At 34.5% G+C, this 20,987-nt stretch overlaps 1 protein-coding gene across 1 annotated transcript in view; it reads left to right on the top strand.

Moving 5' to 3' along the window:
- Positions 1–20,987, top strand: part of SPAG16 (sperm associated antigen 16) — an 894,878-nt gene that overhangs the window by 60,031 nt on the left and 813,860 nt on the right. Inside the window, exon 9 of the mRNA XM_068543791.1 lies at positions 5,632–5,741. Within this exon, the coding sequence (XP_068399892.1) occupies positions 5,632–5,741 (110 nt within the window). The remainder of the gene's footprint in view (positions 1–5,631; positions 5,742–20,987) is intronic.

The following is a 20,987-nucleotide window of genomic DNA, read 5'->3' as shown; positions in this document are numbered from 1 at the left end:
AGGAAAATTTGCCTGTTTAACATACAAGTAATTGGAGTCCCAAAGGAAAAAAAATGAGAATGGGGCATAAAAATATTTAAAAGATGACCTAAAATTTTCCAAACTTGATGTAAAGCATATACTCACAGATCCAAAAAAAGCAGCTAACTATAAACACAAAGAGATCATGCCTAGATGCATCATACTTAAAATTTATGTGGGAAAATCTTGAAATCAGCAAGAGAGAAAAAACATGTTACCTACAGGGAAACAATACTACAAATAAAGGCTTATTTCTCATCAGAAATATTGGAGGCTAGAAACAATGAAATGACATCTTTAAAATGTAGAAAAATTTAATTCAGAATTCTATATTCAATAAAAATATCCTTCAGAAATTAGAGTGAAATATAAACATTTCAATACAAGTGAAGCTGAGAGATTTTGTTGCAAGCCATTCTAAAGTACAGGAAATACTAAACTATTTTCTTTGGGCCAAAAGAAAAGTAAGCCAGAAGAAACTTAGATCTGCAGAACTGAATACTGTACAGAGATTTAGAAATGTTAAATTCTGGTTAATGTAAATGTTAAGATTTCCTCTTCTTAATTTTCTTAAAAGGAAAGTGACTGATAAAAACAAATTATAGCCTTGTAAAATAATGCTATATAAGGTATGTAAAGGATAAGAAAATAATAATTTGGGAGGTAGTGCAAATGTTCTATATCTTGATTTGAAGATATAGGTGGTTGGTTATATGCCTACTTATCTTTGTCAAAACTTACTCAACTCTACACTTAAAATGTATGCATTTTATTTTATGTAAATTATACCTCAATAATGTTGACTTAGAAAAGAATGTTGGGAAGCTCTAAAATATAGAAAGACTGCAAAATGGTGAATTTTTAATAAAAATAACATTCTGGTATTTCCAGATGACTGTTCATTGTGTTCTCTGATTGATTAAGGCTTAAAAGAAATGTGTAGCATTCTCATATTCAAAAACTTTTTCTCAGCCTGATTCAGTAGTTCCTTTCCTAATATTTTATATGAAACATATATCAGTTATGCTCAGTGATGCCTAGAGAGTCTATGCACAAGGATGTTTATTGCACTCATATTTATAGTAACAAAACTATACAAGCAGTCTTAATCTTTAATCACAAGTGAATGTTTCAATATAGTTGATCATACAATACTAGAAAGTCTTTAAAAATCACACATAAAAAAATGTTCATATTAAAATATTAATGTTAAGAAATAAAAACATGTAGTATAAGATCATGTCTGTTAAATATGTGAAACACCAAAATGTTTACGTAATTCTGTGTAATGTGATTATTTCTTCATTTTTTCCTTACTGCATTTTTTTCAAAGAATATATATTTCTGTTTACATCAGAAATTATTTTTTCATATATATATAACTTTTAAGAAGAATACAATGAGATATAAATATGATGATGTGAAACTACCATAATTTCAGGAATTCTAACTGTCAAATTGAATAAAGATTGTGAAAAACAATAAATATAAGCCGGCATAAAGGTTGAAGTGTGCATTGAATTGATGCTTGCATCAGTTAATCTCTAAATGTTACATTCTACTCATAAGAGTTTATGATTTTATTTATTTATCCTTGACATCTCTATTAAAACAAAATAATGGTTTATAGATAACTCCTTATGAAATTATCTCCTGGTATTTAATCTAATTTATAAATGAATATATTACATGTTTTTCTAGACTGACATTTATAAGTTACTTTGAAGATCAAGTTTATAATTACATTTTTATCTGTGATGTTTTGAAGTGACTTTTGATCAAAAGAAATAAATTCAAGCCCAACATGAAGAAAACATGTTTTATTTATTTATTTTTAGTTGCATAGTCTCAATTACCTGAATAAAAGTTATCCTTAAATTCTGTACTGAATAATTTTGTGCTCCTTATAAACATGCCTTCTAGTTTTAGATAAAGAACTTGCAGTTCCTTTTCCTAAGTTCCTTGTGGCATGCCAGCATTTGGCTGTGTGATCTCAGATCCTGTTATTACTCAGATTGGCTGATCAACTAGAACCTTACTTAGTCAACTTTGAAAAGAAGTTGGTTTATTGGTTAACTGGTGGTTCTTTGTAAATCCTGCTGTCCTTCACAATTATTTTAATATATTTAACTCTTTCCCTTTTCATTTTCTCATTTTGGCTTAATTTTTAAAATATTTTATCTGTCTGTCATTTGTCTACCTATTTTTCGTTCATTTTGAACAGAAGTTGGTATGGCGGTAGAAATTCTTCAGATTAAATGTAATTCGCCCTGTAGTTAGGAAACAATGACTTGATTGTCATTTACTCTGAACTTCGGGAAAAAGACTAATTAATTGTTATTTAATCTGAATTTAAGGAATAAGATAAAACTTGGACTCACTTGGAGTAGTTATCAAAGAATTTTAAATGTACCATATTTTTTGACTATCAAAGTGATGTGCTTATTACAGAAAAATTTTAAATGATAAAATGTTTTAAAAATTATCCATAATTGCTACCACTTAGAGAGAATATTAATACTTTAGTAGTCAAATTTCTTACCTGAAAAGGGTTTATAATTTATAATTCTATATTTACTCTTGTCTGGTATGTAGAATAATAGAAAAATTCCTAGGAGAAACTATGAAATAGTGAATTATTATCAGCTAGATATTTGAAGTGATAGTTTTGTTACATTTTTCTTTGTTGTAATGGAAATTAATATGTTATCAAATATTTACAAGAAACTACACAGAAAGCACTTTAGTATTACATATTATGAGATAAAACTTTTTTTGTACAAATTATATAAGCTCAAAAAGTTTAGCAGTATGCTGGTTTTTATTATGTTTGTGTTAGCTGATGTTTGATTTCATATGAGGTTGCAATTTGAATACAATGATACCTATTTCCAAAGTAGGTTATAAAAATACATATAATTGTATTTTATGATATCTTGTAATTTATGATAGGAAACTATGAATTCAGGAAGAACTTCTAGAAATTGGAAATGTTTTATGAAGTGAAAAACTGTGAAAGCTGACTTCATCATCACAAACAGATGTCATATATAGTAGAGCAAAGGTTTGAGTTTAATTAATTGCTTTTTAAATTGGGTATTTTTTGTTGCGCAGAATTTCACTACAAGATGTCAATTTCTTATGACTGTATGTAGTATATGGTCTAGTTTAGAAAGATATATTATCATTTCAAATATAATCTCTTTCCCTTTATCTCTGTTACCTTTTTTTGAATTCCAATTAGATGTGTACTTGATCTCATTTTAGCTTCCTAATCTCTTAGATATTTTCTGTTTATCTCCCTGGGATAAACTATGGATAATTTCTTCAAAACATTTTTTTCAGTTAAGTAATTCTTTTTTCAGCTGTGTTTAATCTATAATGGAGTTAGGGACTGGCACAATATAGGTACTTACGTATTTGTTAAATGAATATATTCATGCATATCTGACATTTAACCAGGGGCCTGAACATGTTCAGTTAACATTGGTTGAATGTGTGCAAACGTGAAGAAATGGTTGAATGGGTGAAATTTAGCACTGGGAGTACAATAACTATAATTTCTATAAGTGAAAATTTGTTTGTTTATTTGATGTTTACTTTATTTCTCTTAAGGAATTGTACCTTCCTTAAGATAATGATTGTGCCCAAGTAAAATTTGGGAAGCTGCATAGCAGCAGTCAGTACTATAGGCCTTTTCATTAACAAGCATTAGATGATAAGCATGAGGATCCTGTGATGGAGAAATGGACTTTGCCAGGGTGTTTCTAAACATTAAGAAGCACTATGTGGAATTTGAAAATTATATGCACTTTTATGAATGTGACAAGGACCCAATGTTTGAGTCTCTCATTTGTTCTACAAATCTTTGTATAAAGTGATAGTTATCTGATAGAGAGTGGGAATCATGTTTATTATTGGTACATTGAGAAATAAGTGTTATTTTTCTTTCAATTACACATACCCTATGCAATGTGTATTCTCATGTTTTGGTTGCAAATGTCGGTTTTTTTCCTAAAATATTTTTATAAAGTGTAAGTTCTTGTAATTTCATCTTGATTGTGGAACAACTACATATCCTCATATATAAACCAAGCCCTTTTTGATTTGTTACTTTCATTTATCCTTACCATTTTGTTTGTTTGTTTCTTGCTTTTTATTTTATTTCTTTCACGAAGTGGTGCTTAGTAATATTTTGCATGCTATCTGAGGTCTGCTCGTATTCCTAGAATTATCTCCTGGAATCCTGGATTTCTCTCCTTACTGCTTTCTCCTTTCTTCCCTGTAGATATTACTATACAAATTCTCCTTATATGTAAAAGGGAAAAAAAGGTAGTGACCTTCACAGGGTTAATGACAGGATTTCATGAAATAATACGTGTAAATTGTTTAGACCAGTACCTGTTAGATAGTAAAACATCAATGAGGCATAAATGCGAAGAATTATTATTTTAAATTATTATCATTATCAGGCTTTCACTCTTGGCTGTTGAAGAGGAAAATACAATAAAAGAGAATTCGAAGTGAAAATTTTTCTCTAATCTCAGTGAGCTGTAATTATTGCCTTTTCTCCACATTTTGACTTCCAGATGCTGTGGGGCTCTAACTTGTGGCACCGCAGAGCGAGGACATGCAGTCTGGATACCCTAGTGTTAGAAGTTTTTAAAGTACTTTCATGTAGTACTAACTTATGCAGCATTCGGCTTTTATGTTATTGTGGGGATTATTTTGATAGTTTTCTTCCTTGAAACTGGTACTGAATAGGAAAAATTAGATCAGGAAAGAAACTAAATGTTAGCATATGCTTCCTTACTTTATAACGTCAGGATTCTTTGAGAGCCTTGACATTGAAATCATCCACATATTTTTGTGTTCATCATCTTTTCTCTATTATAAATTAATGTTATAAATTAGAACATTTAGTCACTTAATTATGAGTTAATGATTATAACCATATTAGTTATTTGAAATCTGCTGGCTGTTTAGAAATACAGGGGGAAATTATGTATACCTAAACATGTATATGTATATGGAAAGATGTGAAAAAGAAACAGACTTTTCCTGTCACCTTTCTTTTTCCCTCAGATGATTCCTTTAGAACTGCTCTTTATGTCTAGGAGAGTGTGGGGACCAATGTTACAACTATATTGGAATGTTACCCTGTGTTTTCTTTTTTTCTCAACATTGTGAAGCATAGAGAATCTTTTATTAATACAATATTCATTTAAAAATCTCTCGTTTATTATCCAGTTCCACTTGGGAAATTTTGTCATTGCTTACCATTCTCTCCTTTGACCCCCTTCAACTTTTGTTTATAAACACATGAAACCTCATGATAACAGGAATTTAGATATAATGTAACTGGAGATTGGCTCACATGCTCTTCAACTGGCTCGCAATGCTGTTTCACTAACCTTGCAGCAATGCCACCCTGCATTTTTGGGAAATGAATTTGAGACTTCATTTAAAACATTTTAGTATGGTTTTAATATTATTAGTTTAATACTTCAAAAAATACGTGTATAATGAATTTGGCTTTCTTTTTTTTTTGGGTTATAATATTTCTTACAAACAGTATAAACATTAAGAGTAAATTGTATTATCTTATAGTTGTTCCGAATTGTGAAAAGGAAAATGCACCAGAAGGTCCTACTCAGAAAGGTCTTCGTGAAGCCAGAGAACAAAGCAAACGTAAAACAAAGATGAAAGTTAGTACAAAGGTATGATATTTTTGTTTCCATTAATTCATATTTAACTCTCAGATATTCAGATTCACGGACTCATATTGTATCATTATTTTATTGGAAAAGGAATTTAGAAGTTATGTATTCCAAACCACTTGGTCTATAGATAGAAAATGGAGGTTCTTAAATGTTACTAGTAACTAGTTAATTGAGGGACACACATTTATTAGTGGCAGAGACAGCTCAGTGAATCACTCTGCCACTTACTCAAACTTAGTCATGGCCACTTCCGCTCACCTGTTCACTTTTCTGCTTAAAATTACCTTTGTCCAAAAGAAATAACTATCAGATGATCCCTTATTTATTTTCTCATACTATAACTTCAAACTTTCATTAGTCTTTTCAAAAAGAAGAATGGAAAGAATTATACCCCATTTAAGAATCTCTTTATATCTGAGTGCCTTTGCTGTGCAATCAGGATGAGAGTTAAAATCTTCAGTGATTACAGAAAAATGGTATTAAAAATGTCTAGTCAAAGAGATCAAAAATGAGGAAGAAAGAAAATTACACAAAACCTATGAAGGGTTTAGTTTCTTGTCATGAAAATTGCATAAAAGTTTAGCTGAGGTAATGAATGTTTTTATAAAGTAGTTGTTACCTTTGAGTTCTAAAATATCTGACATTCATTTAAAAATGAAAGCATTTACAAATATAATAACTTTTTTAGTGTAGTAATGCTATAAGAACAACAGATTTTTATGAATTCAAATAATCATTTACTTAGCTAATATCTATAACATTTTTCTTCCTCAAAGGTATGCATTGGAATCTAGTATCATATAATATTTGAATAAAATACAGACTAAATGCTTTTAGTTTATACTAAGGCTTTGATAATCACTTTCTGGTGATATTTAGACTAGTATTTTACTGTTCCTCTATCATCAATACTAATTTTTTAGATTTATGGTATTTGAGGGAAATCCCCTCTTTTAGTCAGCCTGCCTCAGGTTCCCCATGTCTCCAAGGTCCCATCAGATCAGACCCTCTTTTGTCACCATAAAGCTTTCCCACTTCTCCGCCTGCCTGTAATTTGAGTCTCTGCCTAATGCAGTCAGTGGCTGTAGATGACTCCATTGCTATCACTAAGTAGTGCTTGTTCTTGTTTGGATAATCTTTATTTATCTCCACAGAGGTTAGTAAGTCAGGGAGCAAATAAAAGACTCGCAATAATAAAAAAAAATTCAGAGTTAAGGATTTTGGGTGTGATAGTGGTGGTTGTCATCAGAAACATTTTCATCTTCTGACGTGGCATAGGCATTCTTTTTCAGGTAGTAAGTCATACTTAGAAATGACTGTTTCAGGTCAGTAGTTAAATATATTCAGCTCTGTGTCATAATCAAAATTCCAAACTTGCATGAGTTTCTTCTGCATTTAAGGATGTGTGAAGGGTGACTGTGGGCTGTCTGTAAGTGGGTGACAGGGTCAGCTGCCAGGGACATTGGAACAGAGCAGGCAGGAACGCTCGGCAGGCCATAGCCCCAACAGTGGCCAAATAAATAGAGAAATTTTGGAACTTTGGGGTTAAAACACATTAGTATATTTGACAGAGGCTGCCTTTCCTTTCCCACACCCTACCCTCACGTCCTACCATTCTCTCCTATGGTATGGTGCCAGATCTCATGTGTGTCGGGGGCAGGGGTGCTCTAATGTCATTCCAAGCTTTGCTCTTGTCTTTAATCCCAACATGTAAGTGTGTATCTCTCAAGATAGTTTGCCTCCTTTCATTAGCGATGAATTCTTGGGTTTTAGTCTACATGTAAAAGTTTTATCGTGTATCCTCTGTATAAAAGTGAAGAAAAAATAGGGTAGGAGGAATGTTTTATTCACTTCTGCAATTTTAAAAGCAGTTATTTAATGAATTTTTCTGATGTTTTGCCTTCTCATTCAGGCAAAGTCAGGAAATCATTTAGCGTTTAAGTCAGAAAAAGAACTAGTTTAGATCGTTTGAACAAAATAACTTTAATACATGGAATTGATTACATAGGTGACAGAAGAGCTAAGATGTCCTCTAGGGGACAGGCAGACAACTCAGAGATTGTCAATGGCAGGACACTTTTTTTGTGTTGGAGGCACAGTGGGAGAGCATTGTTACCAGCCTCGAGGAACTGGGTCCCTCAGGTAGGAGGACTGTGAAGGAAGAGGCTGTCTTGTAGGAGCTGGAGACATGGGAGGGATGCAGGGCATGGGGAGAGGAACTTCTAACACACAATGCTAGGGGAGGGATTAGAAAAAACTCATTAATTAATATGTATGTAACAGAAATATTTACAGCTGAATAGTTTATTTCCAGCCATGACATATACTTGATACACTTCTTCCTTCTTTTAGTTCTCATTCAGGGTTTGTGTTTTGCTTAGCCAGTGCTCATTGGGGTTCTTTATGTGGTGAGTGGACCCATGTCTTTAATCCTGAGGGGTCTGAGTATTTAGCGGTCCTGCTATCTTGGATTGTTATAGTTTCCCATTGGTATTTACTACTCAACATGGATGTACTAAGGGTATCCCAGATGTTTTTCTGGGTTCCAGAAGGTCCTCTCCAAATCCATCGTTTAGCAGCGACCACGTCAAAAAGTGCAAAACTGTCACAAAAATCTCTGAATCACTAGATGTCAGACTTAGTTTTAATCTGATGGTGCCTTCCCTCTGTGCCGCAATAGACGCATCCTTCTCTTTCGAACTAAGCCATTGAATAGCAGAGCCTAAGCTTGCTGGCACAGAAGGCAAACTCTTTGCAGAGTTTGTAATTACATCTTTGCAGAGATGTAATAATTAGAGGGGCTACTTCTGTTGCTGTGAGCCCTTGGTTTCCATGACTGTGTGAGAACAACACTGGTGGTGTTTTTAAACTAACACTGCAGCTGATTTTTTAATAAGCTATTCTGCTATTCTATCAGGCCATCTGTTTCTGTGGGATGGCCTATCATTAATTCTGTGGGTGTTAGCCCATAACCATATTTCTTTTACTGTAAAATGCATACTTTGGTCATAAGCATGAATTGTATTTCATGACAATGTATAAGGGAATTTCTAAGTATTTGGATTGTGGTGCAGTCAGAGCAGTGAAAGCAAATATCCCATCTGAAATAGTAGTTGCCATTGTAGACCTCACCTTATTAATTTTACAATAATCCACAGTCATTTTGTGAGATCCATCAATTTTCTGCAAAGGCCGAACTGGTAATTAATGAGGATGCGATGGGTATCTATCCTCTATATCTTTGCACTACTTTATTGTGGCACACATTTCTATAATTCCCACAGGACTGTGATTTGCTTTTAGTTTACTCTTTTGGTAGGGTTAATTTCTAGGGTTTCTGCTTGATCCTTCCTGCCATAGTAGCACTTACTTCATAAAACAGTGAGCCAATGAGGAGATTTTACTAATTGACTAGTATGTCTATTCCAGGTGTACAGTCAGAAACTGAGGAAATAACCAGAGAACGAGTCCACAAACCCACTGGGTTTACTGCGAAACAGACTTGAGTCAAAATACCATTTATCATGAGGCTATCATGACCTCCTAGTCTGACTATTGGATGGTGTTTTTATGTTTCCGGTAAAGGGAATGCACTCAAAGTTAATATCTAATTATCTCTGAAAGGTCTGAGGTAAAAGAATTGCCCTTGTAAATGGCTCCTGTCCCTTCGGGGAAGACTTGGAAGGTGATTTAGAGTCAAGTTTTTGTTTTCCTAAGTGAACCTTGCATGATATGATGAATACATATTTGTCCAGTGAAAACAAATCAGTAACCCCTCCAAAATGAGAGAGGTTCAAAATAATGTCTGCCACCAGGTGGCAGGCTGGCTTCCCATGGTGAGGTGCCATAACAAGGGTTCCACTTTGGCTTCTGCTGTTGGCAAGCTGGACATTTAGCACTGAGTGGTGGCCAATCAGTTTTGCTTAGGGGAAGTCCTTGTTACTGAGCCTGTGCATAGTCTTCATACTTGAAGACTTCATAGCTTCTCGGGCCAGAGCAGTAGGAGGTCCTCTTTGGCAGAATTATAATCCAGTGACTGTCCATTGGTAGCAGAGATGGCATATCATGCAAGCCCATCTAGAAACTAGGCTAGATTTTTTTTTTTTTCTTTCTCTGTTACCTGGTCATGGTGAACTCACAAAGCCATAGGTATAGTAGGACATATGGCATTGAAACAAGAGTGGAAATTTGGGATTTTAAGCTGCCTGCTCGTGTAATTTACTTGTGCCTTTCTGAAGTGCTCAAGCACAATTTCAATTATAATTATTCCTTTTTAAGATGAACTGGGATTTTTTGCATGTCCAGAATCATGGCTTTGAGGACAGACAGCATTCCTAGTTCATGAAAAGTAACTCAGGTCATCATAAGTCCTTAGTCTCTACCAGAGCTCAGGAGCATACTGGGATCTGACTCCTTTTAAAGGAGAACTGTTAGGAATAGTGATCAACAGAGATGAGCATGGCTTTTCTCTAGAAGTCTAGAGGTCAGTACTGCAGTTCTGCTGGAGCTGTTTATAGGCTTTCTTACAGCATCCTTATTTTCCACAGATAATTTGAGCACCATTGGATCTGCTGGGCTATAAGACCGAAGGGGCAGGTGGGATGTCTTGCATCATACCTTGGACCTGTTGCAAAACTTTTCTTGGTCCAGACATCATTTAAACTATATTCTTTGTTCAAGATGGAGGATACAATAAGCAGCAACTTGCCTTTTGTTTAGAAGCATTATCTCAGTATGCTCTAGTCAGAATTTTCTTGGTGTTTATTTCTTCTCTGGCACACATGTGTCTTATTAAGACATCTAGGGTACTTGCCACTTCTTGCTCACCAGACCCATTTAGGGTGATTTCATTTATATAGTGGAAAGTAAAGATGATCAGGATTACTATAATTTGATGGCGAATAGAGGAATTTACATGGCCCTGAGGGAAAGGAGTTACATTTACTTCTGTCTTTGCCATGTAAAGGTAGGGGATTATATGGGAATATGATGGTAACTGCCACATCGACATCCTTTGGCAAATTTCTGCCAACACTCCCCCTGCCCTGCCTCAGTTTGCAATATTATTTTTGGTTATATTGATCAGAGAAGGGAGCAGTTTCAGAGCCATTCACTTGGCATTTCCAACTACAGCAATCCTTATTCCATAGGTCAAGAACTAATGATGGAGTTCTGGCAATTACCATGTATGTTCTTGCAAATTACTTATTTGGAGACTAAGGAAATGACAAGCAGGTGGGTTCATGGTTCCTATCTCAGAAGCCAGACCTGAGCCAATACTTTATTACGTGGTCTCCATATTCCTCAACGCTAACGGGGGGCATCATAACACTGTACATTCTTGAGTATCAATACCATGCTAGACCCTATTTCAACAATTTCAAATGTGTGGGGTAGTCCTTCTTCTTCTGTGTGTGTAGCTGTCTGAGTAAATTATCATATATACTTGCTTTTGTGTTGTAGGATCCTTCTTCCTAGAGGCCTGGCCAAAAGGTTCAGTGTGTAAAAACTGGCTTGGGTCTGGAAATCAGGCAAGAGATTGTGGCTTTTTATGGGATGGCTGCCTTCAGCATCTTGATAATCGATCCTCAATTTCTTCTTGTTATACAGACTGAACATTACCCTTGCTGGCTTCCCATATTTCCCAAGCATTACCCTTGCTGGCCTGTAAGGATGTTGATTCTATTAATTATCTCCCTAGCTGTCTCTGGATCAGGCTCTCCCATGGCTACTCTGATCTTTTCCATAATTGTGCCCACCTTGCTTTTGATATTTATGTGCTCCCATCGGACCTTTCTTTTCACGGGCTCCTGTCATTCCCATTGGTTTCAGGGACCCTGGTTCTCTAATAACATCTACCATCATCCTAGAGGAGAGCCACAGCTGAGTTTCTCAGTGATGTTGCTGCCCCCCTCTCCAGCACAATCTTTGATGCTTTCATAGTTACTATAGCCTCTGGACATCCTGTGGTTATCTCATGGGTTTTTCAGCCTTGAATAGTATGTCCACTGTCACATGCTCATTTCTCTGAGTCTTTTGATGCTTTTTTCCACTATTTTTCATGGTAGATTTGGCATTTCTACTTTATTTAGTTAGGCCATCACTTTTTTGAAGCTTTTAGGAGCCCTCCTAGCATCTTACTAACACCAGGGTCCATCCCAGGGTGCTAAATGCTATGTCAGAGGAGAGTAGTCCCATATTTATAAATTCTCCCTTGTCCAACTTTATGTTCTCCCTCCTTTGCCTCAACAGCCTCAGAATATAGGCCTACATGTACTCTCTTGGCACTCATAGGTACATGTTGGCTAATTCCTACAATTCCTTTGGGAGTAGTTCTTTTTCTCTCTAAACAGAGTCAGTACTTCCCTGGCTAGGTTATATTGTGAATTAAATGGATTTTGGTTAGTTGTCCAGTGATGAGGTGGGGAATATATTGTAAGAGGGGTATGAGCTGTCTTGCAAGGCAGAGGACTGAATTGCTTTTGGTCAAGGGAGGCATGCTAGCCTTTAACAGGGAGGAGCAGGCAACGTTTTAGGTTTACAGAGTAAAGGGAAATCTGAAGACAAGATTTTCAAGTGCATTGTCTCAGATTTCTCTGTATCATCTCTATCTACTATGTATATTTCCTCATGATTTTCTATCAAACTATGCTCCTGTTGTCAAAATAAAACATTAAAAAAGACAATATTTCATAAATACTATAGATGACTCAAATTAAATTCAGTTTTATTCTATAACTCTTTTTCGGAACTGAGAATACATTAATTTTCTCCACTAAATCCATGTAATAGAGTTGCTATTCCTAAAATGACTTTTCTAATTCCATAATATATTTTCAAACATAACTTCTTTGCTGATGACTTTCAAACCTACATATTGCCATACTCAGCTTTATACCAATAATTCAGCTATTTATAATAATTTCCATTTTGATATAGTACCGTTACCTCAAAATTAACATGACAATTCACAAATCATCATATTTCATAAATAGGCTAATTTCTTCATTTTAAAAATGCCTTTTAATAGTGTCTGCATTCTACTAATTCAGTCAGTTGAAAAATATGACATTATCATCTTTGATCCTATCCTTCCAGTGTCTCCCAAGATCCCATTGATGCCTTTTTCACATTAATTGGCAGGTTCTGCACTTTTTTAAAATAAATTTGTTTACTTTATTTATTTATTTTTGGCTGCACTGAGTCTTTGTTGCTACATGTGGGCTTTCTCTAGTTGCAGTGAGCAGGGGGCTACTCTTCTTTGTGGTGCGCAGGCTTCTCGTTGCGGTGGTTTCTCTTGTTGTGGAGCACGGGCTCTAGGCGCGTGGGCTTCAATAGTTGTGGCTTGTGGGCTCAGTTGTTGTGGCTCACGGGCTCTAGAGCGCAGGCTCAGTAGTTGTGGCTCACGGGCTTAGCTGCTCCGAGGCATGTGGGATCTTCCTGGACCAGGGATCGAACCCGTGTCCCCTGCTGTGGCAGGTGGATTCTTAACTACTGCGCCACCAGGGAAGCCTAGGTTCTGCATTTTTAAATGGAGGTGGGGGTGGTGAAGGGAGATTTAGGGGTTCAAAATATGACTGTAAAGGGTCTAACAGACTTATCTGGAAGCTTCATTCGCAGAGCAGATTTACTTAAATTAATGTTTATTTTGGTTGGGTTTGGGGGATCTGGTGGAGGTTATAGGGGACTTTCAAAAACCACCTTCAAACCACCTATTGCACTACTCCTTTTTCCTTTTAATTATCACTCCCACCCTTCTAAAGCTGGTCTCTGTGGACTGCCTTAGCTGCTTCCTAGACTGTTCTCCAATAGTCCATTCCATGTGGCATTGAATAATTCTTCCTTAAATGTGCCTTTGTAAACCGGATTAATCCTCCTTAGACAATTGTATATCTTTACTTCTCAAGCCAGTTAGCCATCTGGCTTCCTGATATGCCATGTTAATTTCTCTGTATTTTTCTATAACATATGAGATTGTACTGTAAAATAAATTCTTACGGTTTAGACTATTTTCTTTTGAATTAAGGAAACAAATTGTGTTAATAGTGGAAAAGTGGTTTTTCTTCTCTCTTTAAGCCAATCAGTGGGTTACTAAAATAGTCAGCGGGTTAGTTTTTGTGAAGATAACTATACTTTATAACATAATTTCCTTCTATCTGTGAAATATATTTTATTCTAAAAGAAATAAGAATCATTATGCAGTTAATTGAATGTCTTTTGCAATCACATAAGTCACGGTTAAGAGAAAGAAGTTACTACTTTAATGAGACTTTGAATGATTATGCAGGTGAAACTTTAAAGGTATCAACATATTTATTAAAGAGAAGCGAAATAGAAGAATTCCATATAGATTTGAATAGTTTTAAAAGGTAATATTAGATGTAGAATGTATTTTTTCATTGTAGAGGGAAAAAAAGAGAATCACATGGAATCCACTGTAGTTCAAATATGTTGCTTTAATTACTTGCTGAAGAGTTAAATTTGGAGCTAGATTACAATTTTTGTATGTTAAAAATATACCACACACTTTGTGTCCTGACCTGTGTACTCAGTGATGATTCAGGAAAAGTGATAAAACACACACACACACACACACACACACACACAAACACACACATAAACACAAAACATACCACTGAAAGTATTTCAAGAAATCGGGGAAAAAATTAGGAAAGATAAGGGCCTGCTAACTGTCCCTTCCATCCTTTTACTGCCTGATTTATTTCTTCACCTCTTTGGGGTTGGAGTATAGACATGCTCTTTTAAATGAAAAAGTCCTATCTAGATTGTTATGCTTCTATCTGTACACAGATTAATGTTTTAATACCCCTTATATGTTTTTGTTAGAAACCATGCTTTAAAGTATTGTAAAAATATTATCAAGAAAACATTAATAATTTTTATCCAAGTGGGTAAGAACAGAAGACAAGTTGGGAAGGATATATAAACATTGCAATATGTACAACAAAATTTATACAATATTTTATATCTTAAATATTTAAAAATCATATTTAGAAATAGATGCCTGTTACATTTTGGGAAATATTCATGTTTTCTGTATATTTAAATACAATTTAAGAATCTTATTAAAGGAGCAATTAAAAAGCCTATACTAAAATTTGTAGATTACTTACGCAGCCAAAAGCTGGTCTAGCAACAACTTTTCAGAGCTTATTATAAGGAAAACTTTAGCTAAATTTTAGATATTTCCCTAAAAATAGCTTTTAATTACAGTTAATAATTTAAGTTACATTATTTTTTAATCATTTAATTTTGTTTATTAATCAATAATACATGTAATATAAGAATGGCTTTTCAAAACCCAGCTTATACTACCAATATAGTTATTAAAATAACTACTTTCTCATAAGCTATGGATGAGTTTTCATATGCTATTGATTAGTTTTTATACTTGTCCATTTATCCTAACTTCTTTTAGGTCTTAGAAATTGTGCATGTATATATATGTATCTCTATATATCACATATATGTTTTGTTAAGGGAGAAAATTATTTTTTATCCTTAATTTAATACTTTTATAACTTATCCTTGTATGAGTTAACTATCACAATCCATTTTTTTCCTTCAGCATGGCGTCTGTTAACATACTGTAGCATGTACTTTGGCAGAAACTGTTTTAGAGTTTGAATTATTTTGAAGCCTAGTCTGTATATGAAACCCAGGTCTACCAGTTATTACTTGTACAAACCTGGGCAAATTACTTGACTTATATGCTTCCATCTTTATAAATTGGGAAGAATAATATGTGCATCAACAGGTGTTTGTCACGATTCAATGAAATAACATATGTAATATATCTAGCACAGTGCCTATTACAGAATTGATATGAATTAAAGGATAGTGTTCCTGTAGAAAAGGGTATTTACCAGGAGAAGATAAATAATACTTAATTGCTAATACTATTTTATTCTTTTGTGTTATACATGATATGGGTAACACTGAATAGAAGACTGTTAAGACTTCTAGATTCATTACTTTTTTAACCATTTTTGTCATTTTATTATATAATGGCCTGAATGATTTAGCAATAGCTTTCTTTGATTGTAGGTATGGTTTCCCTGATTCAGATTTTATCCACACTGAGATATGGACATTAGTGCATTAAGGTGGCTAATTCTGATCTTCTAATGTTTACATGTTTGCTGTTATATGTGTGAAAGTGCTACTGTGCCTATAAAAATTGTACACAACTCTCAGCTTCTTTAGGCGCTATTTTATATTTTGATTCACTTAATGAAAACATGGAATATTATTTAATATCTTTGCCATGATATCTGTTGGTGTTTATATGAAATAGATTATAGTTTAAATATAGTGATATGAAAATGTAAAGAGGAGAGAAAGGTCCCTTCAACTCTGGTATGTCAGTGTATGTCATCATGTTGTGTTTTGCCACACTGGCCATGCTAATGGTGCACTTCAAAAGCAATTAAACACACTTACATGCTGATACCTTGCCTTATTAGAGCGAGTTTAGTTGCATTTTGTATTGTATTCTTGAATATTGCTAAGCAGTTATTACTGCTTTTGCCTGAAGTATTGTGATTCTGGCATCAACCAAGGATCTGGTTGACATTTGGCCAATAATTATGAATATTACATTAAAATGTTAAATCATTCTATTTACCAGACATAAAGTGGAAAAAAAGGAAATTAGTTTTGTATTATTTTTAGAGGTTAGAAATATGGAATGCATTAAAAAGTCTAAAACCATGTGCAAATGGAAATTTTAATGCCTATAATTTGATAATACTGTTGAATATCTTGAACAGTTGAAATAATTAATTAAAAATCCCTAAGGAAATATATTAATTAACATATTTATTCATAATATCGTGCCATGTTAAATATATAAGGATTAAGTCAACTTGTTTATAATTCTGTTCTGAGTAGAAAATCAAATAAATGGAAATACATTATTACACTAAATATATTCTGCTTTACATAAAAAGAAGTGAATGTTAATCAGAATGATAGTAATTAAGAAATACTAATTATTCTCAGGTTTTTAACTCTACTATTTATTTTGAATTATGCATAAGCATGAAGGATTTAGAAAATACAAAAATGAGATTGCAATGAAAAAAATGCTTAGGTTTTCACATTTTCAAAAGTTCAGTCAATATCAATATCTACAGTTTAAAATATAAATGTGTTCAAGTAATATTTCCTTAATCTAATATACAATATTTGACTATAATATATAAATATATAAATTATATTTTATATGTATTTACATATATATATAAATAACATAAATGCAAGTTATAGACTATGTATCTAGTCTTATACAACTTGCTTTTTCCTTTTGGTGTTTTGTTTCTAAGATTCTTCCACGTTCTTATATGGGGCTGTAATTCATTTCACACTATTTCCTTTTCTGTTCTGTTATTAATGGATGTTCAGGTTGTTTTCAAAATCTTGGTCCAATAAACATGCTGCCATGAATATTCTTGTACACACCTCCAGGTGCACATATGCAAAGTTTTCTGTAGGATATTAATCTAGGAGCGGAATTGCTGGAGAGATGAGGATTTCACTAGATGATGTCATATTCTTTTTCGAATTAGTTGGACATGTCTACAAACCCATACATAGAATTCCTCTTACTCTATGTCCTTTCCAGCACTTGGTATTACCAGGGTTCTTTATTTTTGCCAATCTAATAAGTAAAATATGTTACCTCATGGGGTCTTAATTTTCATTTTTCTGATTAATAATTAAATTTAACAGGTTCTCTTTTGTTTATAGACAATTCATATGTTAGATTCTTTGAAATGTCAGTTCATATCTTTTGCCCATTTTTCTATTAGGTTCTTGATCTCTGAAGAATATTTGCAGGGTATTTTAGGTATTCATTCCTTGATCCGTTGCATGAATGTAGAAATCTTGTCACAGATGGTGACTTACATTTTCTATTTCTTTATAGTGTCTTTAATGAATAAAAGTTCTTCATTTTTTTATGTTTTACACCTTAAATATATATGATTTTTATTTTTAAAAAAGTAACCCAGATAAAAGTTCTTCATTTTAATGTAGGTAAATTTATCAATACTTTCTTTTATGGTAACACTTATTGTCACTTGCGCAAGAGATCCTTTCCTATGCCAAAATCAGAATGCTTTGCTTGAATATTTTCTTTTAGTAATTTTGTTTATTATATTTCCTTTTACCAAATAAGTTGTGGGTAATTCCTAAAAATATAGATATTCTCTTACATAAACACAATATGATATTTATTTTTTTTATCTTATTTTTTAAACATCTTTATTGGAGTATAATGGCATTACAATAGTGTGTTAGTTTATGCTGTATAACAAAGTGTAACAGCTATACATATATCCCCATATCTCCTCCCTCCCTCCCTCCCTATCCCACCCCTCTAGGTGGACACAAAGCGTCTAGCTGATCTCCCTGTGCTATGCGTCTGATTCCCACTAGCTATCTATTTTACATTTGGTAGTGTATATATGTCCATGCCACTCTCTCATTTCTTCCCAGCTTACCCTTCGCTCTCCCCGTGACCTCAAGTCCATTCTCTACGTCTGCGTCTTTATTCCTGTCCTGCCCTTAGATTATTCAGAACCACTTTTTCTTTTTTTTTGGATTCCATATATATGTGTTAGCATGCGGTATTTGTTTTTCTCTTTCTGACTTACTTCACTCTGTATGACAGACTCTAGGTCCATCCACCTCACTACAAATAACTCAATTTCATTTCTTTTTTTTTTTTTTTTAATTATTTATTTATTTTATTTATGGCTGTGTTAGGTCTTCGTTTCTGTGCGAGGGCTTTCTCTAGTTTCGGCAAGTGGGGACCACTCTCTTCATTACGGTGCGCGGGCCCCTCACCGTCGCGGCCTCTCTTGTTGCGGAGCACAGGCTCCAGACGCGCAGGCTCAGTAATTGTGGCTCACGGGCCTAGTCGCTCCGCGGCATGCGGGATCCTCCCAGACCAGGGCTCGAACCCGTGTCCCCTGCATTGGCAGGCAGACTCTCAACCACTGCGCCACCAGGGAAGCCCCAATTTCATTTCTTTTTATGGCTGAGTAGTATTCCATTGTATATATGAGCCACATCTTCTTTATCCATTCATCTGTCGATGGGCACTTAGGTTGCTTCCATGTCCTGGCTATTGTAAATAGAGCTGCAATGAACATTGTGGTACATGACTCTTTTTGAATTATGATTTTCTCAGGGTATATGCCCAGGAGTGGGATTGCTGGGTTGTATGGTAGTTCATTTTTAGTTTTTTGAGGAACCTCCATACTGTTCTCCATAGTGGCTGTATCAATTTACATTCCCACCAACAGTGCAAGAGGGTTCCCTTTTCTCCACACCCTCTCCAGCAATTATTGTTTGTAGATTTTTCTTCAGCTTTTTATTTTATATTGGAGTATAGTTGATTAACAATGTTCTGACAGTTTCAGGTGTACAGCAAAGTGGTTCAGTTATACATTTATATGTATCTATTCGTTTTCAAATTCTTTTCCCATTTACGTTGTTACATAACATTAAGCAGAGTTCCCTGTGTTATACAGTAGGTCACTGTTGGTTATCTATTTATTTATTTTTTTAATAAATTTATTTATTTATTTATTTATTTATTTATTTATTTATTTATTTATTTTTGGCTGTGTTGGGTCTTTGTTGCTGCACGTGGGCTTTCTCTAGTTGCAGCAAGCGGGAGCTACTCTTTTTTTTTTTTTTAACATCTTTATTGGAGTATAAGTGCTTTACAATGGTGTCTAAGTTTCTGCTTTATAACAAAGTGAATCAGTTATACATATACATATATCCCCATATCTCTTCCCTCTTGCGTCTCCTTCCCTCCCAGCCTCCCTATCCCACCCCTCTAGGTGGTCACAAAGCACTGAGCTGATCTCCCTGTGCTATGTGGCTGCTTCCCACTAGCTATGTATTTTACATTTGGTAGTGTATGTATGTCCATGCCACTCTCTCTCTTTGTCCCATCTTACCCTTCCCCCGTCCCATATCCTCAAGTCCATTCTCTAGTAAGTCTGCGTCTTTATTCCTGTCTTGCCCCTAGGTTCTACATGACCTTTTTTTTGTTTTGTTTTTTTGATTCCATATATATGTGTTATCATACGGTATTTGTTTTTCTCTTTCTGACTTACTTCCCTCTGTATGACAGACTCTAGGTCCATCCACCTCACTACAAATAACTCAATTTCGTTTCTTTTTTATGGCTGAGTAATATTCCATTGTATATATGTGCCACATCTTCTTTAACCATTCTTCTCTTGATGGACACTTAGGTTGCTTCCATGTCCTGACTATTGTAAATAGAGCTGCAATGAACATTGTGGTACATGACTCTTTTTGAATTATGGTTTTCTCAGGGTACATGCCCAGTGGTGGGATTGCTGGGTCGTATGATAGTTCTATTTTTAGTTTTTAAGGAACCTCCATACTGTTCCCCATAGTGGCTGTATCCATTTACATTCCCACCAACAGTGCAAGAGGGTTCCCTTTTCTCCACACCCTCTCCAGCATTTATGGTTTGTAGATTTTTTTGATGATGACCATTCTGACTGGTATGAGGTGATACCTCATTGTAGTTTTGATTTACATTTCTCTAATGATTACTGATGTTGAGCATCCTTTCATGTGTTTGTTGGCAATCTGTATAACTTCTTTGGAGAAATGTCTATAAGGTCTTCTGCCCATTTTTGGATTGGGTTGTTTGTTTTTTTGATATTGAGCTGCATGAGCTGCTTGTAAATTTTGCAGATTAATCCTTTGTCAGCTGCTTCACTTGCAAATATTTTCTCCCATTCTGAGGGTTGTCTTTTCGTCTTGTTTATGGTTTCCTTTGCTGTGCAAAACATTTTAAGTTTCATTAGGTCCCTTTTGTTTATTTTTGTTTTTATTTCCATTTCTCTAGGAGGTGGGTCAAAAAGGATCTTGCGGTGATTTATGTCATAGAGCGTTCTGCCTGTGTTGTCCTCTAAGAATTTTATAGTGTCTGGCATTACATTTCGGTCTTTAATCCATTTTGAGTTTATTTTTGTGTCTGGTTTTAGGGAGTGTTCTAATTTCATTCTTTTACATGTAGCTGTCAGGTTTTCCCAGCACCACTTATTGAAGAGGCTGTCTTTTCTCCATTTTATATTCTTGCCTCCTTTATGATAGATAAGGTGACCATATATGCGTGGGTTTATCTCTGGGCTTTCTGTTCTGTTCCATTGATCTATATTT

The sequence above is a fragment of the Eschrichtius robustus genome, chromosome 5 (genome assembly GCF_028021215.1).
Source record: "Eschrichtius robustus isolate mEscRob2 chromosome 5, mEscRob2.pri, whole genome shotgun sequence".
In the NCBI taxonomy this organism is placed as follows: Eukaryota; Metazoa; Chordata; class Mammalia; order Artiodactyla; family Eschrichtiidae; genus Eschrichtius; species Eschrichtius robustus.
The sequence above is the reverse complement of the archived record's forward strand: the minus strand, read 5'-3'. Positions and strand labels throughout refer to the sequence as shown.